Source organism: Chenopodium album, chromosome 1, assembly GCF_948465745.1.
Source record: "Chenopodium album chromosome 1, dcCheAlbu1.1, whole genome shotgun sequence".
NCBI classification, from domain to species: Eukaryota; Viridiplantae; Streptophyta; class Magnoliopsida; order Caryophyllales; family Amaranthaceae; genus Chenopodium; species Chenopodium album.
In genome coordinates, this window is record NC_137834.1 from 255904 (window position 1) to 274311 (window position 18408).

General features: G+C 33.2%; 1 protein-coding gene across 1 annotated transcript; it reads left to right on the plus strand.

Moving 5' to 3' along the window:
- The first annotated feature begins 7434 nt into the window (after positions 1-7434).
- On the plus strand, positions 7435-14057 carry LOC145638898 (auxin-responsive protein IAA9-like). The gene is made up of 6 exons (XM_081689957.1): positions 7435-7740; positions 8435-9072; positions 9163-9362; positions 9490-9610; positions 11913-11974; positions 13658-14057. Exons 2-6 carry the CDS (start codon positions 8501-8503, stop codon positions 13693-13695), a joined length of 993 nt encoding a protein of 330 aa, XP_081546083.1. The 5' UTR covers positions 7435-7740; positions 8435-8500; the 3' UTR covers positions 13696-14057.
- The last annotated feature ends 4351 nt before the right edge of the window (positions 14058-18408 follow it).

Genomic DNA, 18408 nt, shown 5'->3' on the forward strand with positions numbered 1-18408 from the left:
TATAAAATATTATTATGAATATAAGGCATTTTATTATGAACATAAAAAATTGAAGAAATAAAAATAATATGATTATGAAACATATGCATCATAATTCATAAGTATTAAAAATATGAACATATAAATTCAAAATATGAACATATGCATTGGTTCATTTTTGAATGCATATGAACATAATTAAGCATTTCAAAAGGTGAACATATACATAAAAAAATATGAACATATGAATTTAGAAAGTGAATATAAACATTTCAGAAAGTTTACAAACGGATTCAAAATATGAACATAAGAATTCAAAATATAAACATATGCATTTCGAAATGTGAACATAAAATATCCGTTTGATTTCACTAATTTTTTTGACAATTCCAATAATAAATTTCGAACAATATTCAAACAAAATTAAGTAATAATCATATAAATTCGAACAAAATTAAGTGAAATTTACATAAAATTGCCTTTTTGGGGAGGATCCTTTTGATTTTGCATCTCTTTCCTAATGTCCATTGAAGTTTTTGCAGTTTTTTAGTGAAAGAATGAAATAGAGGAGAGAGAAAGTGAAAAAGAGAGGAGAGAAAATCATATAGAAAAAGAAGATTTTTGAGTTTGGAAATGACGTTACATGTATTGGGTGTGGGTGGGTGTATTGCAGTTTTCGTGTTTTTTAATTTTAGGGCTTTTTTTTTAATTGGGTTGTGTGTAATTAGGCTTTTGGGATACGTTGTTACATCCTTGTGCACCTTAGACTAATTGTTGGTTTAGATACAACCTAAAATAAGAGTTCGGGCCATAAACGCTAGCCCATTCTCTAACTACAATATTAGGCTTAACAGGTGTTGTGATGAGAAATGACGCTAACCCATTAATCTGTCATCACACCGAGCTGTACTTTTATCTGGGCTTCCTTCTGATTATAGTCTTTGGGCCCACTGGCCATACAGATTACCAGAATGAGCTGCGCTAGTTTTGCTTCCTTGTTCGATATGATGTCCCTAAGTGGTGATTACTGATTAATAATCTCACAAGATTTATAGCCTCCGAGTCCGAGATACAATTCTTATCACTAGGCTAACTATTACTTAAATAAAGGGTTGAGATTATGATGTCCCTAAGTGGTCGATATTAATTAAACACTAATATATGATGTAATTTTATTTGTACGAAAGTGCTTGTATATTGCATTTTTTTCTAAGAGGAGTTATTTAGTGTAGTTGGTTAATCAAAGCTATAAGTAATATTGATACTCGAGATATGCAGTGTTCTATTTTACAGTTTTGGTAGAATTTTATCCTGTATGATTGTTCCTACATGGCTACACCAACACTGAATCGAAAACAGTGTTGTAACACAAATTTAACTAGCCGAATGATCTAATATAGGATAGACCATTGTATTATTTGGTTTGACCAACTGGTTGTATTAACTAGTTGATTTATTTGTTATAATACTATGGTAAATTGTTGCTAATTGTTGGTTGTTTTAGTGTATGAAATAACAAAAAAAATTTAGACGTTTAACAAGCTAATTTGAAAAAACTTTCATGTTGATTATTTTTTTAATCGAAAAAGCTTTTTTAATAAGTTGTTTACCTAGCCTCCATTGTTGTAATTTAAAGGGGTTTCCATCGGTTTTAACCGGTGGAAAGCCCCAATCCTAGTTTCTTTAAAGCTTTTTTTAGGTTTTATAATAATGCTTCCTCCTTTTGGGAGGAACTTTTCTCCCTCGAAAGAAAGGGTTTCCGATCTCCTTCGAAAGACAAGGGTTTTTCGACCTCCTTCGAAAGACAAGGCTTTTTGGGGGAGAAACTTCTTATTATTTTGGAATCCATGATATTAGATCTAATGGATTGTTGTGGAATTATTTCGTTGGTGAAAAAGTTATCAAGTTTTCGCATGCGGACAGATGAATCAGAAGAAAAACATCATCATGACTACAAAGGATCGTTAGATTGTCTCTCCAACAAAGCTGTATTTTCCAGCGATATAAGCGGGAGATGTTCCACAGTGCAAGATATACTCGACGATCGTAGTTTTTATGAAGGAAAATTTTATTTGATTCAATATCTTATGTGTTTGTTAACATCAAATCTATATTATAGATGTCGTATGACTTCTAATTTATGAAATATTTTTACTATTAAAAAAAAAAGTTGTTTACCTAACAGTTAAATTACGGAGTTTTATTTTATACGGAGTAATAATTAGACCTCTAATAGGCTCAATAAGCTAAAAGCTAACAAAGCCTAAATTAAATATGAGCTGCAAGTAAAATTTGTTATAAATTCTCAAATTATTACCCCAATTAGAGGAGTCAAGACTTGGCTAAATTGATCCGGTTCTACCCAATAGTAAACAAAATGCTAATAATGGAGCACTTCTTATAAAACCGAGGGAAAACTCGATTTATGTTAGGTCTATTATAAAACAGTAGTCATAAAATCAGGTCTATTTTACGTTTAAACTACCACCTAACTTATAAACACCACTTGTGTTTGGCCAATCCTAAACCAAACTACTTCAATCCGCCGCACACACGACCAGACTTAATTAAAGTATTAGTATTTTTTTTAATGGTAAGGATGACCCGAATATAACTTAAGTTTTACGATTTATTGATCCAGTATTTACAGGCCAGACACTTAGAGTGTTGTGTATGGGAATCTCGACCCTATCACCAAACACCCTCACTTGAAAAGATTCAAACCCCCAACCTCTAAGATCTGAAGTAAGCAAACATTTTGTTTAAGTTAAAATAATTAAAGTTCAGGATAACTAATTTTAATTCCACAAGTTTAGCAAAAATATAAATCATGCACATTCGCAATTCATATGCTCTAATCCTAGTCAAAACACACATTCTAAATTCTTAATTATTGCTCAATTAGAAATGAAGTCAGTTATTATTTTATTGTTAATGTGGACTTGGACCAGGGTAGCACTTGCCATGAATGTCCACTTTAGAAGTATAAGAAGATTTCATTTCAAAATCATACGACAATTAGGGAAATAGCCCCTTAATATTATAATATGTACACAATTTTATTTGTTCTTTAGTGTGTCTCACACTGTCACACACGCACACACACAAGGTCAATTGAAAAGGTTTCTTAAACTATGAAGGATTTAGTGTCTGTTCTCTTCAGCTTATTTTCAGTTCACTTTAGTTTAATTCAATTCAGTTCAGTTCAGTTCAGCTCAGCTCAAATAAGTTCAGTTCAGTTCTTAATTTCCTTCTCTCATAAAATATTTAGTTCAGTTCAGCTCCAATAAGTTTAGTTCAGGTCAATTCAGCCCATTTCAGTCAATCAGAACAGACCCTTAATATGCATATAGTTTGTACTAAATGGACTAAATATGCAAAATAAATAAATAATATGCTGTGCAAAAATTTTATATGCATTAAATTTGTTTTTCTAGAAAATTAGATTTAACAAAATAATCTTGTTTCCCATTGCAATATCATCCTTCAAGACAAGCATTCATTTTTGCGATAACGGTGATTGTGTCAAACCAATTGTAATATCCTAGCTAAGTTTAATTATATTTATTAATGATATAATTGTACAAGTATTTTCTATCCAATCCAATAAAAAATGTGCAAGGAAAAAAATGTAGTGTTTATGATTGTGTCATAAAATAAAGAAAAAGAAAGAGTAGAAGAGGGAAATGTAGGTATTAATCTTAGGTGTTCTTTATTAGCTCGTGTCTATTATATATACATGAGAATATGTAACTCTTTAAAGACAGCGAAGAGTGACAAGACTCGGTCAAGGGGTTACAGAGAAGTAATAATGCTGGGTTACAAAGCTATGCATAATAGAAATTTAAAAATATATTCATAACAAATAAAATATTGTTTTCACATTGCTAATACGAGTATAGATTTTTTATACGAGTAATCATGATGCATGCTATGTTACATGCAAAATGTGGGTAGCATGACCCATCCGTTGATTAAGATCATACGGAGAATGACAAACATCTTGATTATTATGTGTTGATGACGTGCTAATGATGTGATGGGGTTGCATTGTATATTATGATCATGAGAAAATTGGACGATCATGATGTTTCCAGGGAGCTGATTAAAGGAATAACAATTTCATGTACCAAAAACAACAATATACTTCGTATGTACGAGTATTTTTTTAAAAAAAATTAAAAGAAAGAAAGAAACATAATGGGTGTGTAAATGTGCTTGCCCCAAGCATGCGAGACAGTAGTGGCAGTTAATCATGCCATCGACACCACCATAATTAAAAGATTAACTTATGGTACTACAATTACATTAATTCAACATGAAAATTTTATAGTAGTCATTTGAAATATGACTACCATAATGATTTCATGATTATAAAGTTTATAATTGATATATTTTTTTTTTCAGATAATTAATTATTTTACTTAATTTTAGGTATAAAATAGTATTATCAACATTTTTTTGATTTATCAAATTTTTAGCAACATTTATGTAATTTTTATTCTTATTTTATAGTTTCTCGAAAAAAAATTATTATATATTGGATTAAAATTTTCAATAAATATGTATGCATAGTAGATATAATAAGACTAATTGTGACCATTTTATAAGGTGAAAAAAAAAACCAATCATATTGTATACTATTAAAATAATATAATAGTCATTTTTCAAACGACTACTGTAAAATCATCCAATTCAACAATATTTATCACTATTGAAAACGTACTTAATGTCAATGAAACATCCTATTCTTAATATAAATCTTAAAATGTCAATATATATATATATACACACACAATAATTTGCAATTTTATAATCCTTATAGGATTGCATTATAAAATCTACTTCTATGCCGTAATGCGTGATCCGATTGGTGTAGTTGATGTCTAATTGACTAACTTATTTTTACTTATTTCATTAAAAAAAAATAAATAATAATTTCATGTTAGAAAAAATAAGTTGAGGTTAAATCATTACTTTCTGTGCTTTTTTTTTATCGTTGAATATCTTTAATTTTTTAATTAAAAATATTATGAAAATTACATATTAATAAAATAAAATGCATATTATTACGAATCTAACAAGACCCCACTCAATGTATTTTTTCCTCGTGGATTATCGTACGCTTAAGGTCAAAGTTTGGTCAAATAAGATAAGTTTAGATAAGCAAAAATAAGGTGAACTAAACCATCCCTAAATTACAACGTGTTTCTGGTGCGGCTGGCCGTACGGTGCGGTAAGATGCCATATCAGTAACCCTTCTAGTAACCCCTCAAGTAACCCCACTTAAGTAACCTCTTTAATAACCCCCCAGACAAAGTAACCCCTGACTGACTTAGTAACCCCTGACTAACTTGGTAACCCCTAACCTAGTAACCTCTAACCTAGTAACCCCTAACTGACCTAGTAACCCCAAGTAACCCGTAACCGGCCTAGTAACCCCTAATCGACCTAGTAACCCTTAGTAACCCTTTACCTAGTAACCCCTAACCGACCTACTAACCCCTAACCAACCTAGTAACCCCCGACCTGGTCACCATTAACACACATCCAAACCCACCGTAACCACCACCAACACCAACCTTTCTCAACTGTCGTCCTCAAAACGTTAGCTAACATTAACCCACTAAATTAACCCGGCCACTACCATTTAAAAATATTTGCAAATTGCAAAAGTTCTTATAAATTATAAATTACAACCCAATTCAACTTTTTCATCGATTTGTGTGTTGAAAAATATTGGATTAGGGTTTTAGGGGTCATTTTAGTTCTTAAGGGCCCGAAGTGAGCTCAAAATTGTTGAAATAATAAATAGAGATGAGAGAAGGGAATGAATAATAAAAAATTGTATTCAATCCATCCATTAAAAAATGTTCTACATAACAACATATATATTATGCAAAATAACTAAGCTATAAGTAGAGAATTGAATATGATAACTAAGCTATAAGCTATAACTAAGTTAGCTAACATTAACCCACTAAATTAACCCACTACTATTATGAATCCACTAACATTAGAAGTTAACTAACCATTAACAATATGAAGCAAATATTCCAACACACCCCCTTGCTTCAAATTGGATTATAATGACTATTCGATCTTAATATTTGACTTTAACGAAAATTACTTTGCTTTTACAGTATTTTGTGATGCACATCTCATCATCCACATAGTTTTGTTGGTTTACATTATCACCAATGCCTTACTTTTGGAGCACTTCTCTTCATACAATTTTTTTTGATGTACTTCTCATCAATAAAACTCAATCTTGCATGTTAATGAACATTTTTACCAATTTACATTCAATGGAGCACATCTCTCCATTAACTCTCTTTGACATTGTCCTCCAATTGACCATGTCACCTTATATCATACCAAAAAATCTTTGGTATTATCTTAGAAACCGTCTCAGCATTGATTATGAGTTGCACATTTGTAAAGATTACACGGTCTTTACCTCAAACAATGTTTCGCCCTCTTTTTCATAGGATTAAAATCCATTATATGGGCTGAAAGGGAACCCATCAAAAAAAAAAAAAAAAAAAAACTCACAAATAAAATTCACTACAATGAAATCAAGTTGCGTTGCTTGTTTCTCTTACTCAATTTTTTTTTTAATTTTTTTATTTTAATAAGTTGTCTCTCTTTCTCTATTCTATTCTTTTCTTCATCTTTTTTCTTTTTTTTTCCTTTTTTTTTTTTTTTTCTCTTATCCCGGATCTAACCTGGCTTTAATACCATGTTGAAATAAAAAATACTCCATTTGTTTTTAAATACTTGATCCATATCTCCTAATGCACGGAGTTTTAGGAGAAATTGGAGAAAGTAATAAAATTTAGAGGTAGTGGGACCGTGGGGTTAGTACAATGGAACTATGGAAGGTAAAGTGGATCAAGTATTTAAAAATAGAGGAAGTAGATATGAGAGAAGGGAAAGAATAATAAAAGTTGTATTTAATCCATTGAAAAACGTAAGTTAACTTACCACTAACAATATGAAGCAAATATTCCAACAGTAATTAGAAAAAAAAACGTAAGTGTCTCGTTTTGTGTAATAAAAATGTATCGATTTATGGAAAAAAATTTTTGCTGTAAAAACGAGGTATTTACGTTAATTTTTTGCCAATTTCAAGCTCAATTTGGATTCTCAAGAACTAAAATGACAGCTAAAACCTTAACTAAACATTTTTCGACACGCAAACCGATGAAAAAAATTAAATTAGGTTGCAATTTTCAATTTATAACAACTTTTGGGTAGTAATTTATAATTTTTTATTTAAATTGCTGTAATTTGCAAAAACTAAATTTAAAATGGCTGCAATTTCCAAATTTTCTTAAAAATATCATAGTTGAGTAATTAGAAAATACCATATAAGTATTGAGAATAAATTATAAATACAGGTACTCTGTACTTCTGTAGACTGGTTATGGTGATTGGTAAACACTCTCCAGACAAAGGGAAAGAAAAGGCAAAGACTTTTTTTAATCATAGTATTAAAATTATAATATTAAAATAAAATTAAGCTTTAACTTTAATTTCCTTGCTTCGAGTTTCACGGCCAACAATAACATACAGGAAATAAAGAAAGAAGAGCTTAAGCTTTTGTTGGTTTCTGATTAATGGAGGGTCCTTAGTTTCTCTCTTTCTCTCTCCTCTCCAAACACTTTCATCTCTTCTAACTTTACTGTTTACTCAATTCTCTCCGCATACACTATTTTGCAACAACAAATCTAACTAGTCCAATACTCTTTTCTTCCAGTAAGTGTTTATTATTATTATTATTTTTTTTCTTTTAATGAGGGTGACTTTCTTTGTTTTTGTTGAGATCTGGTGTTACCAAACACCAAAATTTTGTTCTAGCTGTTTTTTTTTTTATAGTGTTAATATTTTGTGTTTTACTTGTATTTTTGTTTATATAAACTACATTTAAGGGTTTGAAATTGTCTTTTTGTGAGACCAAATTGAATTTTTTGCTCTTCACTTTACTTTTAATGACTTCAAAAGGTGTTAAATTAGTCAAATTTTATTTACCCAACTTCTAAAATTTCTTTTTTTTTTTGGTTGAATTTCAAGGTATTTTAGCTTTTGAGTTGGAATACCCGCATGCAGTAGTTATATATTTTTTGCAAGAAAGTTTTTGTTTAAAAATCTTGTTAGAATTTAATTTCACTTGAACTTTAGAGATGAGTTTTTCAATTTTTACACCTTGGGTGGTAATTTGGTGTTTTCAGATTTGTTAAAAATACTTTCGATTCAATTTAATTTTTGAGAATTTAGAGTAGTTGTACTATTTTGCTGGTTGGTTTAGAAGAATTTATTGCATGAAATTTGTACAATTATTGCTAAAATTTAATAAAAAAAATGGCGATAGTACTCCGTAATATGAGTAGATTATAAGGTGAAAGTTAAATTTATTGAGTTTGTTTTGATAATTTATTGTGGATTTGTGCAGATTTTTGGAGTTAGATCAGTTGGGGTAAGAAAAAGGTAGGTGATATAAGAGGAATATTTAAATCTGATGTCTCCCCCATTGATGGGTGTTGAGGGGGGAGGGCAAAGCAATGATCATACATTGGCATTGGTGCCTTCTCCGACGAGTGTCGAATCAGGACTGAAAGAGCATAACTATTTCGGGTTGTCGGACTGTTCCTCTGTCGACAGCTCCAACGTATCGAGTTTGTCTGACGATAACAAGGACAGCCTCAACTTTAAGGCTACTGAGCTGAGGCTTGGACTTCCCGGCTCTCAGTCACCGGATAGAGACTCCAGTATCTGCCTTTTGAGTGTCGACGAAAAGCCCTTGTTTCCTTTGACTCCTTTCAAGGATGGGATCTCCTCATCTTCACAAAAGTCTGCTGTGTCTGGCAGTAAAAGAGTCTTTTCTGATACTCAAGCTAATTGGACATTTAAGTCACAAGGCCATGATTCTGATGCTCCTAAACCTAAGCTTCCGACTAATGATGTCATGAATACACCTGCCCTTGCCCCTGCCCCTGCCCCTGCCCCTGCCCCTTCTAAGAGTGCAGCCCCTCCCAAGGCTGTGGGGGAACTGCCACGTTCTAGCAGTGGTAATACTGCACCTGCTGCTAAGTAAGTGGTGGGGGTCTTGGATTTGCAACTTTATGGATCTAGGAGTGATTACTCAATGCTTACTTAAAGCTCTTGTTGCATCATTGACAGGGCACAGGTTGTTGGTTGGCCTCCTATTAGATCATTCCGAAAAAATACGTTGGCCACCACTTCCAAGAACACTGATCCGCTTTTTGTCAAGGTTAGCATGGACGGTGCTCCTTATTTAAGGAAGGTTGATCTCAGAACTTATACCACTTATCAACAACTTTCCTCTGGCCTTGAGAACATGTTTAGCTGCTTCACACTAGGTTAGTATCTGTTACTTGTAACTATGAGTTTTATACCTTTGCTACCGCAATTTAAAATTGCCATTGTTTACAACATTCATTGTTTCGGTATTATAAAGAAGATTTGTCGGATTTCAAATGCTTTCAGGTCAATGTGGATCAAACATGACAGAAACCAAATTGAGGGATCTCCTGCATGGATCAGAATATGTTCTCACCTACGAGGACAAGGATGGTGACTGGATGCTTGTTGGAGATGTCCCATGGGAGTAAGTTTCTTTATTTGAATTGTTCCTATATACACTAATCATGACGGCACCTAAGCTGAATGACTAGCTGCTAGATGAGAAGAGTGTAACTTGATGATTATACTAGGGACTCAAATATTTTCTGTTTGGATTATATATTTACAACTTCAAACTGCTAATATAATTATTAATTAAGACTAAGTTTCAGAATTTTTTGATGTTAAGTTGTAGATTTATCATTTGTTATACTTGAGTGTTGAATTTTTGTTGCTATTCCCGTGTTTGATGTGTATTGGTTACTGTAAATGGATTTGTTGATGTGGATATGTGGGCATGGTATAAGATACATTGGAAATCTGTATAAATCTTGGCGTGTTTATGAATGGTACCCAACCAGTTTGACGCTTGTGAAGCTTGAGTAACATTTAGAGTTTGAACCCTGCTTAATCAAGTGAATCTCGAGGTCTAGCTTTAACACTCAATGGGTACAGCAAATGCCGATCTGTGCCGAGTCCCTTCTGTAACATGCGATACTGTACTACAATTTATTGATCTGATTACATGTTAAATGCATACCCACAGAATCTGCATTCAAGATAGGTTTTTGATATGGAGTTTTATTTTTTTTGACAAAGAGTTGCATATTTCATAACCAATCAAATGATTATAATGTCTGGAATTACATCAAGGTGGCTGCATTATGACTTTTGAGGCTTGTTTGGATAGAGAGCCTGAATAAAATACATAATTATTCCTCATCTTTTCATTTGCTTTTGGGGCATAGGAGGAGTTTCATCTTACCCTATAGGATAATATTTGAATGCTTTCCTGCTATTTTGCTTAGGAACTTCATAAAGATCGTGTTTGGCTGTTTCTCAATCATATCATTTGAGAAATCAAAAATATCCCTTCTAGCTTGTCGACGTACATTAAGTTTTTTTTTCCCTTTTTGTTGGACATCTAGCTCTCAAATTTCTACGCTCTAAGTTACCATCTTTGTCAGTCGTGTGTGTTATGTACGCCTTTTATCATATTGCTAATATTGGTACCCGTTTTCTAGTCATTCCCTTAACATCATGATTTCCTATGTTTTTATAACTTTTTTTTTATGCGTTTCAATCACATATCATAGATTTTTACCAATTTCAATCTCAGGGTAGCATGGCCTCCATATGACAGGGGACCTTCCAGAGATACGTGACTAGTCAGGGATTTCATATTTTATACTATCCATTACCCGAATAACTTGAATTGCTATTAAAAGGATCATGTCCTTTCTTTTTTCCATGTTTTAAGGAGGATGATAGGATTACATGCAAGTTTTCTATGTCACTTCTTTCATCAACAATCCTTTTGAGGATACATTTCAAATATGCACTGGTTGAGGTTCTAACCATTATGAGGAAGAGAGTGAATGAATGTTGAGTATAATTGAACCTGCTGGCTGCATCTCTTCTCAAAGTTGATTGCCTAGAGCATATTTAGGTTGTATATAATTGTTAAATAAGCTTCATTACGGCCCACTCTATAGAGTTAACAGTAAGGTGAATACATACATTCATAGTCATTCTCAAGCATGTAGATAAAATATGCATGTACATACGGATGTGGGACTGGAAGCTAGTGGAAACTAATTGAACTGTTTATTGGCAGAGGACAGGCGACACCTTGGTGGCGAGCTCTATTTCATTTCTGTTTTCGTTGGAGATAATGTGGAGAACACTGAATTTACTTTTGTATTTTCACTCTGTTGTCTATTATATACTCCCTTTGTCCCAAAGTAATCTATGCATTTTTCTTATTTGTAATATCCCAAATTAAAACTTTACACTATCTTTTAAAGTGAAATTTAACAGTGTAAATAGTGTATTGTACTTGTATTATTGTTCTCCACCGCGTCAACCCTTTTTCACTTTCCATCCAAACATTTCACTTACCTTTCTTTCCTCTATCTAATTTTTTCCTTATTAAACTACTTGTATTCTCTTGATTACTTAGCCAAACCAACATATGAAGATGTCTTGGGAGACAATAATGCATTTCCTGTCGTGTCTGCACTCAATGCAGTGTGCATTTTACGTGGTCCTCAAATTTATGTATCTTTAAAACTTCTGTTGAGTTTCTTTCAAAATAAAAATAACTTCTGTTGAGTTTATATGTTCACGAAATAACCTGAATTCATGTTCTTCTGTGACTTGTGCTGCTGTGATTTCCATTGCTTTAGTCGATTACGGTGTTATTTCTTCTCATCAACATTAAGTGTTTTGATCTTTTATTTTTATGGAAAGTGTGCCCACCTTACTGTTACTTGTTCTATTTGCAGAATGTTCACTGAAACTTGCAAGAGGTTGAAGATTATGAAGGGTTCCGATGCAATTGGATTAGGTGCGTATGTTCTGTCATAATCAGTACGAATTTACAATTTCCAGAAAAGTTTGTCATATATCCTAAAGTAATAATGGTTTATAATTGGAATTTTAATATCCCCACCCTTCAGTGATGGGGTGAAATAAAATTACACATCTATAACATTTTTTTTTGTCACCAACACGTCTATAACAATTAGGTTGTTCTTGTAAATTCATGTCAGGTTTATGATTATGAATGATAGTTAGTGACAAAAATAATTTTAAGTGAATTAGTATTTAGATTAGGCCCGGTTAATTTCACCTTATTTTTACTTAATTAAAATTATTTTTACTGAATTGAAATTATTTTTATTGAAGAAAAATTAATTTTACTAAACTGTTATTATTTTTATTGATTTCCTTTTGTATCTCTTCTATACAATTACGAATTTTTACAAATTTTTATTGAATTGAAATTATTTTTACTAATTGGAAATTTGGAGCTTATTTTTACTAAATTGAACTTAGTTTTACTGAATATTACTCTTAATCGGACATACCAAAAGCCCATTCTTATTAGTAGTTTTGTATTCAACCGCTTACGGTGAATAATGTACGTTCACTAAGGTATTGCTCTCTTTACCTAACTTATTAGACGTGAACTTGGGTTATCTAAACTTATTAGTGATGAACTTATATTATCTAATCTTGTAAGTCATGAAACTATCTTATACTTCCTCCATTCTACAAATATTGCAACAATTACCATTTCACAAACATTACAATATTACCTTATTTGCACATGTTTTTTCTCTCTTTCTCCTCATCACATGGGGTCCCTATCTTTATCCTCTATACCTCTCTCATCTTCTTAAACTTCGTGTCCCTTCCCCATGTTGCAACATTGGGGAAACGAAGGAATTATGTACTTATTAGCCATAAACTTATCTGAACTCTTTAGTCCTAAGCTTATTGTTTATGAACTTATTTAATCTGAAATGGATAAAAATAAGGTGGGGAGTATAGAGCCTTGTAATTAGTACTCCCTTGTTTATTTGAACTTATTACCCCCTAATTTATATTATTTGAAGTTTTGAACTGATATGAACTTATTAGACCTACAATAAGGTGAGGGAATAGAGCTTGGAACGTAAAGTTGTCCACCTCGCAAGTAATTGTGCCACGGCCATGGGAATGTTGCTCTTATGTCTACAACTTACTGAAAATTAAGTTCCATTGCTCATTTGTGAATAATTACTAGTACCTACGTTTTAACAAAATCATGTTTGTGCTGGGAAAGAAAATTAAGGAAAAATTGGGGTCTTCATGGTAAGTTGGCAATACATCAGAAAAAGGTTTTCTGTACCATTGTTGACTACGTTGCAGTTTATAGATGTCCTAGTTGTGTGTTACTTGGACAGTTGGACTATTCATTTCTTTTTAAGTATCTAATGTACATCAATAGTTGATCATTTGATTCTTGGTTTTGACAATAGCTCATTAATTGTTCTTCTTAAACATGTTTGAGGTTGACACCTTTATCCTGAGATGTGTTCAACACTTGTAGTCAAGTTTGAGTTATCTGGTGTGTAAGTGCTAAGTGGGAAGGGGAACTAGGCAATTTCAGAGTCTGGTGCATATAAGAAAAAAGGATAAGACATTTGCATCATTGGTTCTCCAATGATACGAGTTTCACATGCTTGTCTTGTGTAATTTTCAGCTCCAAGGGCCATGGAGAAATCTAAGGTACGAAACTAATGACACAGCAGCAGATGCCTCCATGGAAATATTTCAATGTGGGATTTCAACATAGATGATAATGGCAGCCGGCTGGTTATTTCGTTCAGAATAGCGTCTATGTGGTTTGTACTTTCGTGCATCAAGTGCATGGTGTCTAATCATTTTATCTTAGTGTTTCTGTTTAAAAGCTTATGGTCTACCTTTGAACTTGTGTTAAACTTCGTCGAGACAATCTGGTCATTCTGTTTTCAAACTGAGTGTATGTTAGAGGGACCTTTAGTTGGTTGTGTGTTTGACATACTTACCATATTGGGTCTGCAATTATTACATGTATTGTCAATTGTGATTATGAAGTTGTTTAGTAGTGCATTCTTGTCAAACTTTTCCGATAGATCTACAATCAGGCGTGGACGCGTGGTAGTATAAACTGCATGTGTTCTATCTCTAGTTCACTGCACCTTCCTTTTGCACGTTTTGCCTTGTGCATCAATGTCTGTTTGGTCTTGGGAATGTATCAAGTCAAGGAAATGATCCATTTCGTAGGCGGTAATATATGATGGTAGTGACAATGGCTTTACATCTAGTAGTTGAATGTGATGCATTTCTAATATGAACTGATAGTTGTGGACTTGTGGTAGTACTTTATAAACTTATCCTGCTATTGTAGTACACAAGTACATTAGGTGGTTGTAGTGTCATGGTGGAATTGGTAATACTTGTGATATTTCATCGAATGATTTTAGGGGCTTGTGATGGTCAAGATTAGCAAAATTTTGCGGATTCTTAGTGAGCCCGTGGTTTTGGAATAGCTATGCCTTGCATCATATGTGGCTGACAATAGTTAATGATTAATACAATTATGTCTATGGACGGGCTAATCCAAAGTAAAGTTGTCAAATAGAGCCTTTAATTTTTTTGGGGTAGGTAAGATGGAGGGCCCTACTAGGCTAGAACCCCTCACAGGGTCAACCCCCAACCCAGGTTAGCGGGGCTAGACAATTTGGGAGAGTGGGGGGAAGGTAAGGGAATCTCATCCCCCAAATTGTCATTAGTGGAGATTGAACCTTGGAAGGTGCCTTCCTTTCCACTAGACCAACCTAGTTTGGTTGTCAAATAGAGCAATTGATGATTTGATGTACTTAAGTAAACTTGGTTTTCCTAATACTCTAGAGTCTAGACTAGGGGTGATTATTGGATATGATAATCCGGTGGATATAGCTAGAGTTAGGGTCGACATAAAAGGACTTTTATTGGACAAAACATGGATTTTTCTTTGTTAGGTTAGTGGAATAATTTTGCCTCTTTTCTTCTTGCTCGTTTACAACTAAAATGGACTATATGTAATCCATTTTATGTATTCATATTCAACCTACTAAAAACGTCTTGAATTTATCTTATCTTTTGGTGCTAAACTAATTATACTTGGGGGCCGTTTGGTTGGAGGTATTCATCAAAGGGAAAGGGAATCAACCACCTTAATTCCCTTTGTTGTTGTTTGTTAGCTGATTTTTCCTATTCCCTTTACCCTCTCCGTTCTCCTAAATACTTCCAAGTTCATTCCCAACCCCTCCTAGGTATTTCCATTCCCATTCCCTAGCCACCATCACACCACCACATTACCACCTTCCTACCTATCAACACCACCGGAAAACCAGCCCACCTTCATACCAGACCCTCGTCGCCCCTCCCCTAACCATTGCCTCCCCTCCCCTCCCCTCCCCCGCAAAAAATCCCACAACCCCCACAAAACCCTAAAAATAACTCCCTTTCCCCGTAAAATCCATCGATCGACCCTCCCACCACCCTCGAGTTCCATTCCGATTCTTTCCCTCCCACCACCCTTGCTAAGGTTTTGAGGGTGGTGGGAGACTGGGAGCGTCGGTCGACGAATTTATGGGGAGAGGGAGTTGTTTTTAGGGCTTTGCGGGGCTAGAGGAGGTGTTTTTTGGGAGAGGGGAGATCTATGAGGGCAGAGGGCGCGAAAAGCGACGGTGAGGGGCAGGGGAGGTGCGGCGAGGGGTGTCGAGTGGTGGAGGAGGCGTGGCTGGGTGGTGGCTGGAAATTTTAGGTAGTGAAGCAATGTGGTGGTGGTGTGGTGGTTGGACTGGTGGCATTCCATTCCTTTGTTATTCAAAACAAACAACACAGCAAAATTGGAGGATTTTCATTCCATTCCGATTCTTTCCCTTTGTTCATTCCATTCTAATTACCCCGTGCAAACCAAACGGCCCCTTAAAACTTATAGAATTTGAACTATGAGCCTCAAACTTGTATTATTTGAACTTATCAAAATTTTCTTAGATTAAATAAGTGAAAATAACGTGTGGAGGGCTGAACTACGTTGAAGTGGTTTGGATCTCTTAGCATGGATTATGCTATGCTCTCTAAAGTTGGGTACACTCATTAAAAGATTTCAACTTTTGGGAAGCTATTAATTTTAAGCTAAATGCCTAAGGGCGTTTGGTTCAAACAATGGTATGTGTTTGGAATGAAAAATGAAACCTAGGTGGTATGGGGTTGGAACTTGATACTCGATTTCATATGTTTTGTTTTTATATAGGAATGATAGTTTTTCTTTAATGTTAAACCTAAAGGTATGGGTATGAGCCATACCCACCTCCCCCCTTGGGTTTCAAAAACCCATACCTTGAGGGTTTGAGGTATGGATTTGAAAAATGAAATTTGTGGAAACAAACATAAAGTATGGATTTTGGTCATTCTAAACCCATACCTTATACCTAATATGTTTGAACCAAACACCCCCTAAATGGTTCCATGATCTTAAATTCTTAATCCAAAAGGATGATGTTTACAGCCATATTTAACCACTAAAAAGATATAAGTGCTATATGTTGACACACAACACCCATTCTTGGATACATCATGATTAGAAAATACAAATTTTAAAATCTCTATTTGGGCTCTGTCCCATTTAATTTGGGAAACCTTTCTGCTATATGTCTATCTATATTCTATATCATGTATACATAGAAATTATTTTTTTTTTTTTTTTTTTTTGTTTTTTTTTCCCTGATGCAAAAGAGGGGCTAGCCCAGGAGAAAAAAACACACACACAAACACAAACTAAGCAAAAATTAAGGGGTACAAAACGTGGCAAGGCTACACACCACCAAAGCACCAACGTCCTAAGACTGTAGGAGGAAATTGAATCAACTCGATCTTGTTGTTTTGGATGACACCTTAGTTTGTAAGCCAATTCACGGCACGATTTGCTTCGCGATACACATGATAGATTTCCACTTGCCAATTATTCTCCTTGATCAGCTGCTTGCATCTCTTGATGATGTGATAGCCTTGACTTCTTGGAACAGCTGTATTATTAACTTACTAGGTTAAAAACCGTGCGATGCACGGTTTATATAAAGCCTATTTTAAATTTGTACATCTTAAAAATAAATCGCTATTATACATGAATATAAATTAGAATTACGTATATTTTGTAATTTTAAAATTTTTTATTTTAATCAAAATTATGATACAATATCTGTTCAACGCTGTTTAATTTATAGTTCAATGTAGGAGGTCATTTATTAGGGTGCTATTTAAAATTGTTTCAATTTTTCATGATAAATTGATAGATTTTAGTTATAATGTAGAAGCTTCCAATATTTAACTAAATGTCAAAATTATTAAATATGATAGCTTTCCAAAAAAAAAAATGAAAGATGACATAATCATTGCATTTAAGCGGGAAATTTTTTATTGAGAAAGCGGACGTGAGCAATGGTGATGTCAACAACTTCTGTTTTAGGAATAGTTAATAGATTAATGAAAATTAACTAATGTTTTTTAATTTGTGAAAAAAAAATACGGAGTATAAATAATGTTTGTAACACTACAAATTTTCATTTATAAAAAAGGCTAGTATGTTTTTTTGTTTTTGGAAGAAGGCTAGACACAATTAATGATAAATAATGATAGTTCATGTTCCTTCAAAAAAAAATACTCCATATAATAGTTCATGTTCAGAATTAATAGCCCCATATTTCTAGTTTCTTAGCTTGGAGTAGTCTATTCTCCAAATTTATTCAGTATAATATCTTTTGTCGATGTTTTTTCAAGGGTAAAATAATAAGAGCAACAAATGCGTCCTATACACATTATGAAAGTGCATATTAGTGGTTTTTTTTTTTTTTTTTTTTTTTTTTTTTTTTTTTTTTTTTTTTTTTTTAACATCATACATTTGTTGAAAGTAAGGCTCTCGCACTACTATACTAATGCTTAATATCTCATCAAAGGAATATCTCATCAAAGGTTATATTCTCTGTGATCCCTGGATATAATAGTTACAGAACTACTCCAATCGTTTTATGATATAATTCTTGCTTTGCAAATTTAATGGTATTATTGAAAATAGGGTAATGCTGTATGTAACCCTAAGAGATATATATAAGTATTAAATACATTCATAGAAATTGTATAAAACTAGCAATTCATGACAAAAACACGCGTAAATCAGTGTAATTAGTGTATATTTTTATAATTTCTTAACTTTTTAAGATTTTCACGTGTAAATTTAATGCTCATATGTAGTCCTGAGGGCTATGTATAGCATTTTCTTCAAAAGTATATGTAATAGTATTTTTTTTAATCAGCAATTAATGTTGCACTAATATTGAGACAAATTTAGATAGAGAGGAAAAAAGTCAAAGAGTCTGCAAACACATTCGAATCTACCTAGCTTGAGAGTGTTAGAGAGCACGGGCAAAA

What these genes read in the sequence shown, in the direction of transcription:
- LOC145638898 (XM_081689957.1), top strand. Translation starts at nt 8,501, where the DNA reads ATGTCTCCCCCATTGATGGGTGTTGAGGGGGGAGGGCAAAGCAATGAT. An exon ending in AATACTGCACCTGCTGCTAA is followed by an intron (nt 9,073 to 9,162) that starts GTAAGTGGTGGG and finishes CATCATTGACAG; the next exon opens with GGCACAGGTTGTTGGTTGGC. An exon ending in TTCCGATGCAATTGGATTAG is followed by an intron (nt 11,975 to 13,657) that starts GTGCGTATGTTC and finishes TGTAATTTTCAG; the next exon opens with CTCCAAGGGCCATGGAGAAA.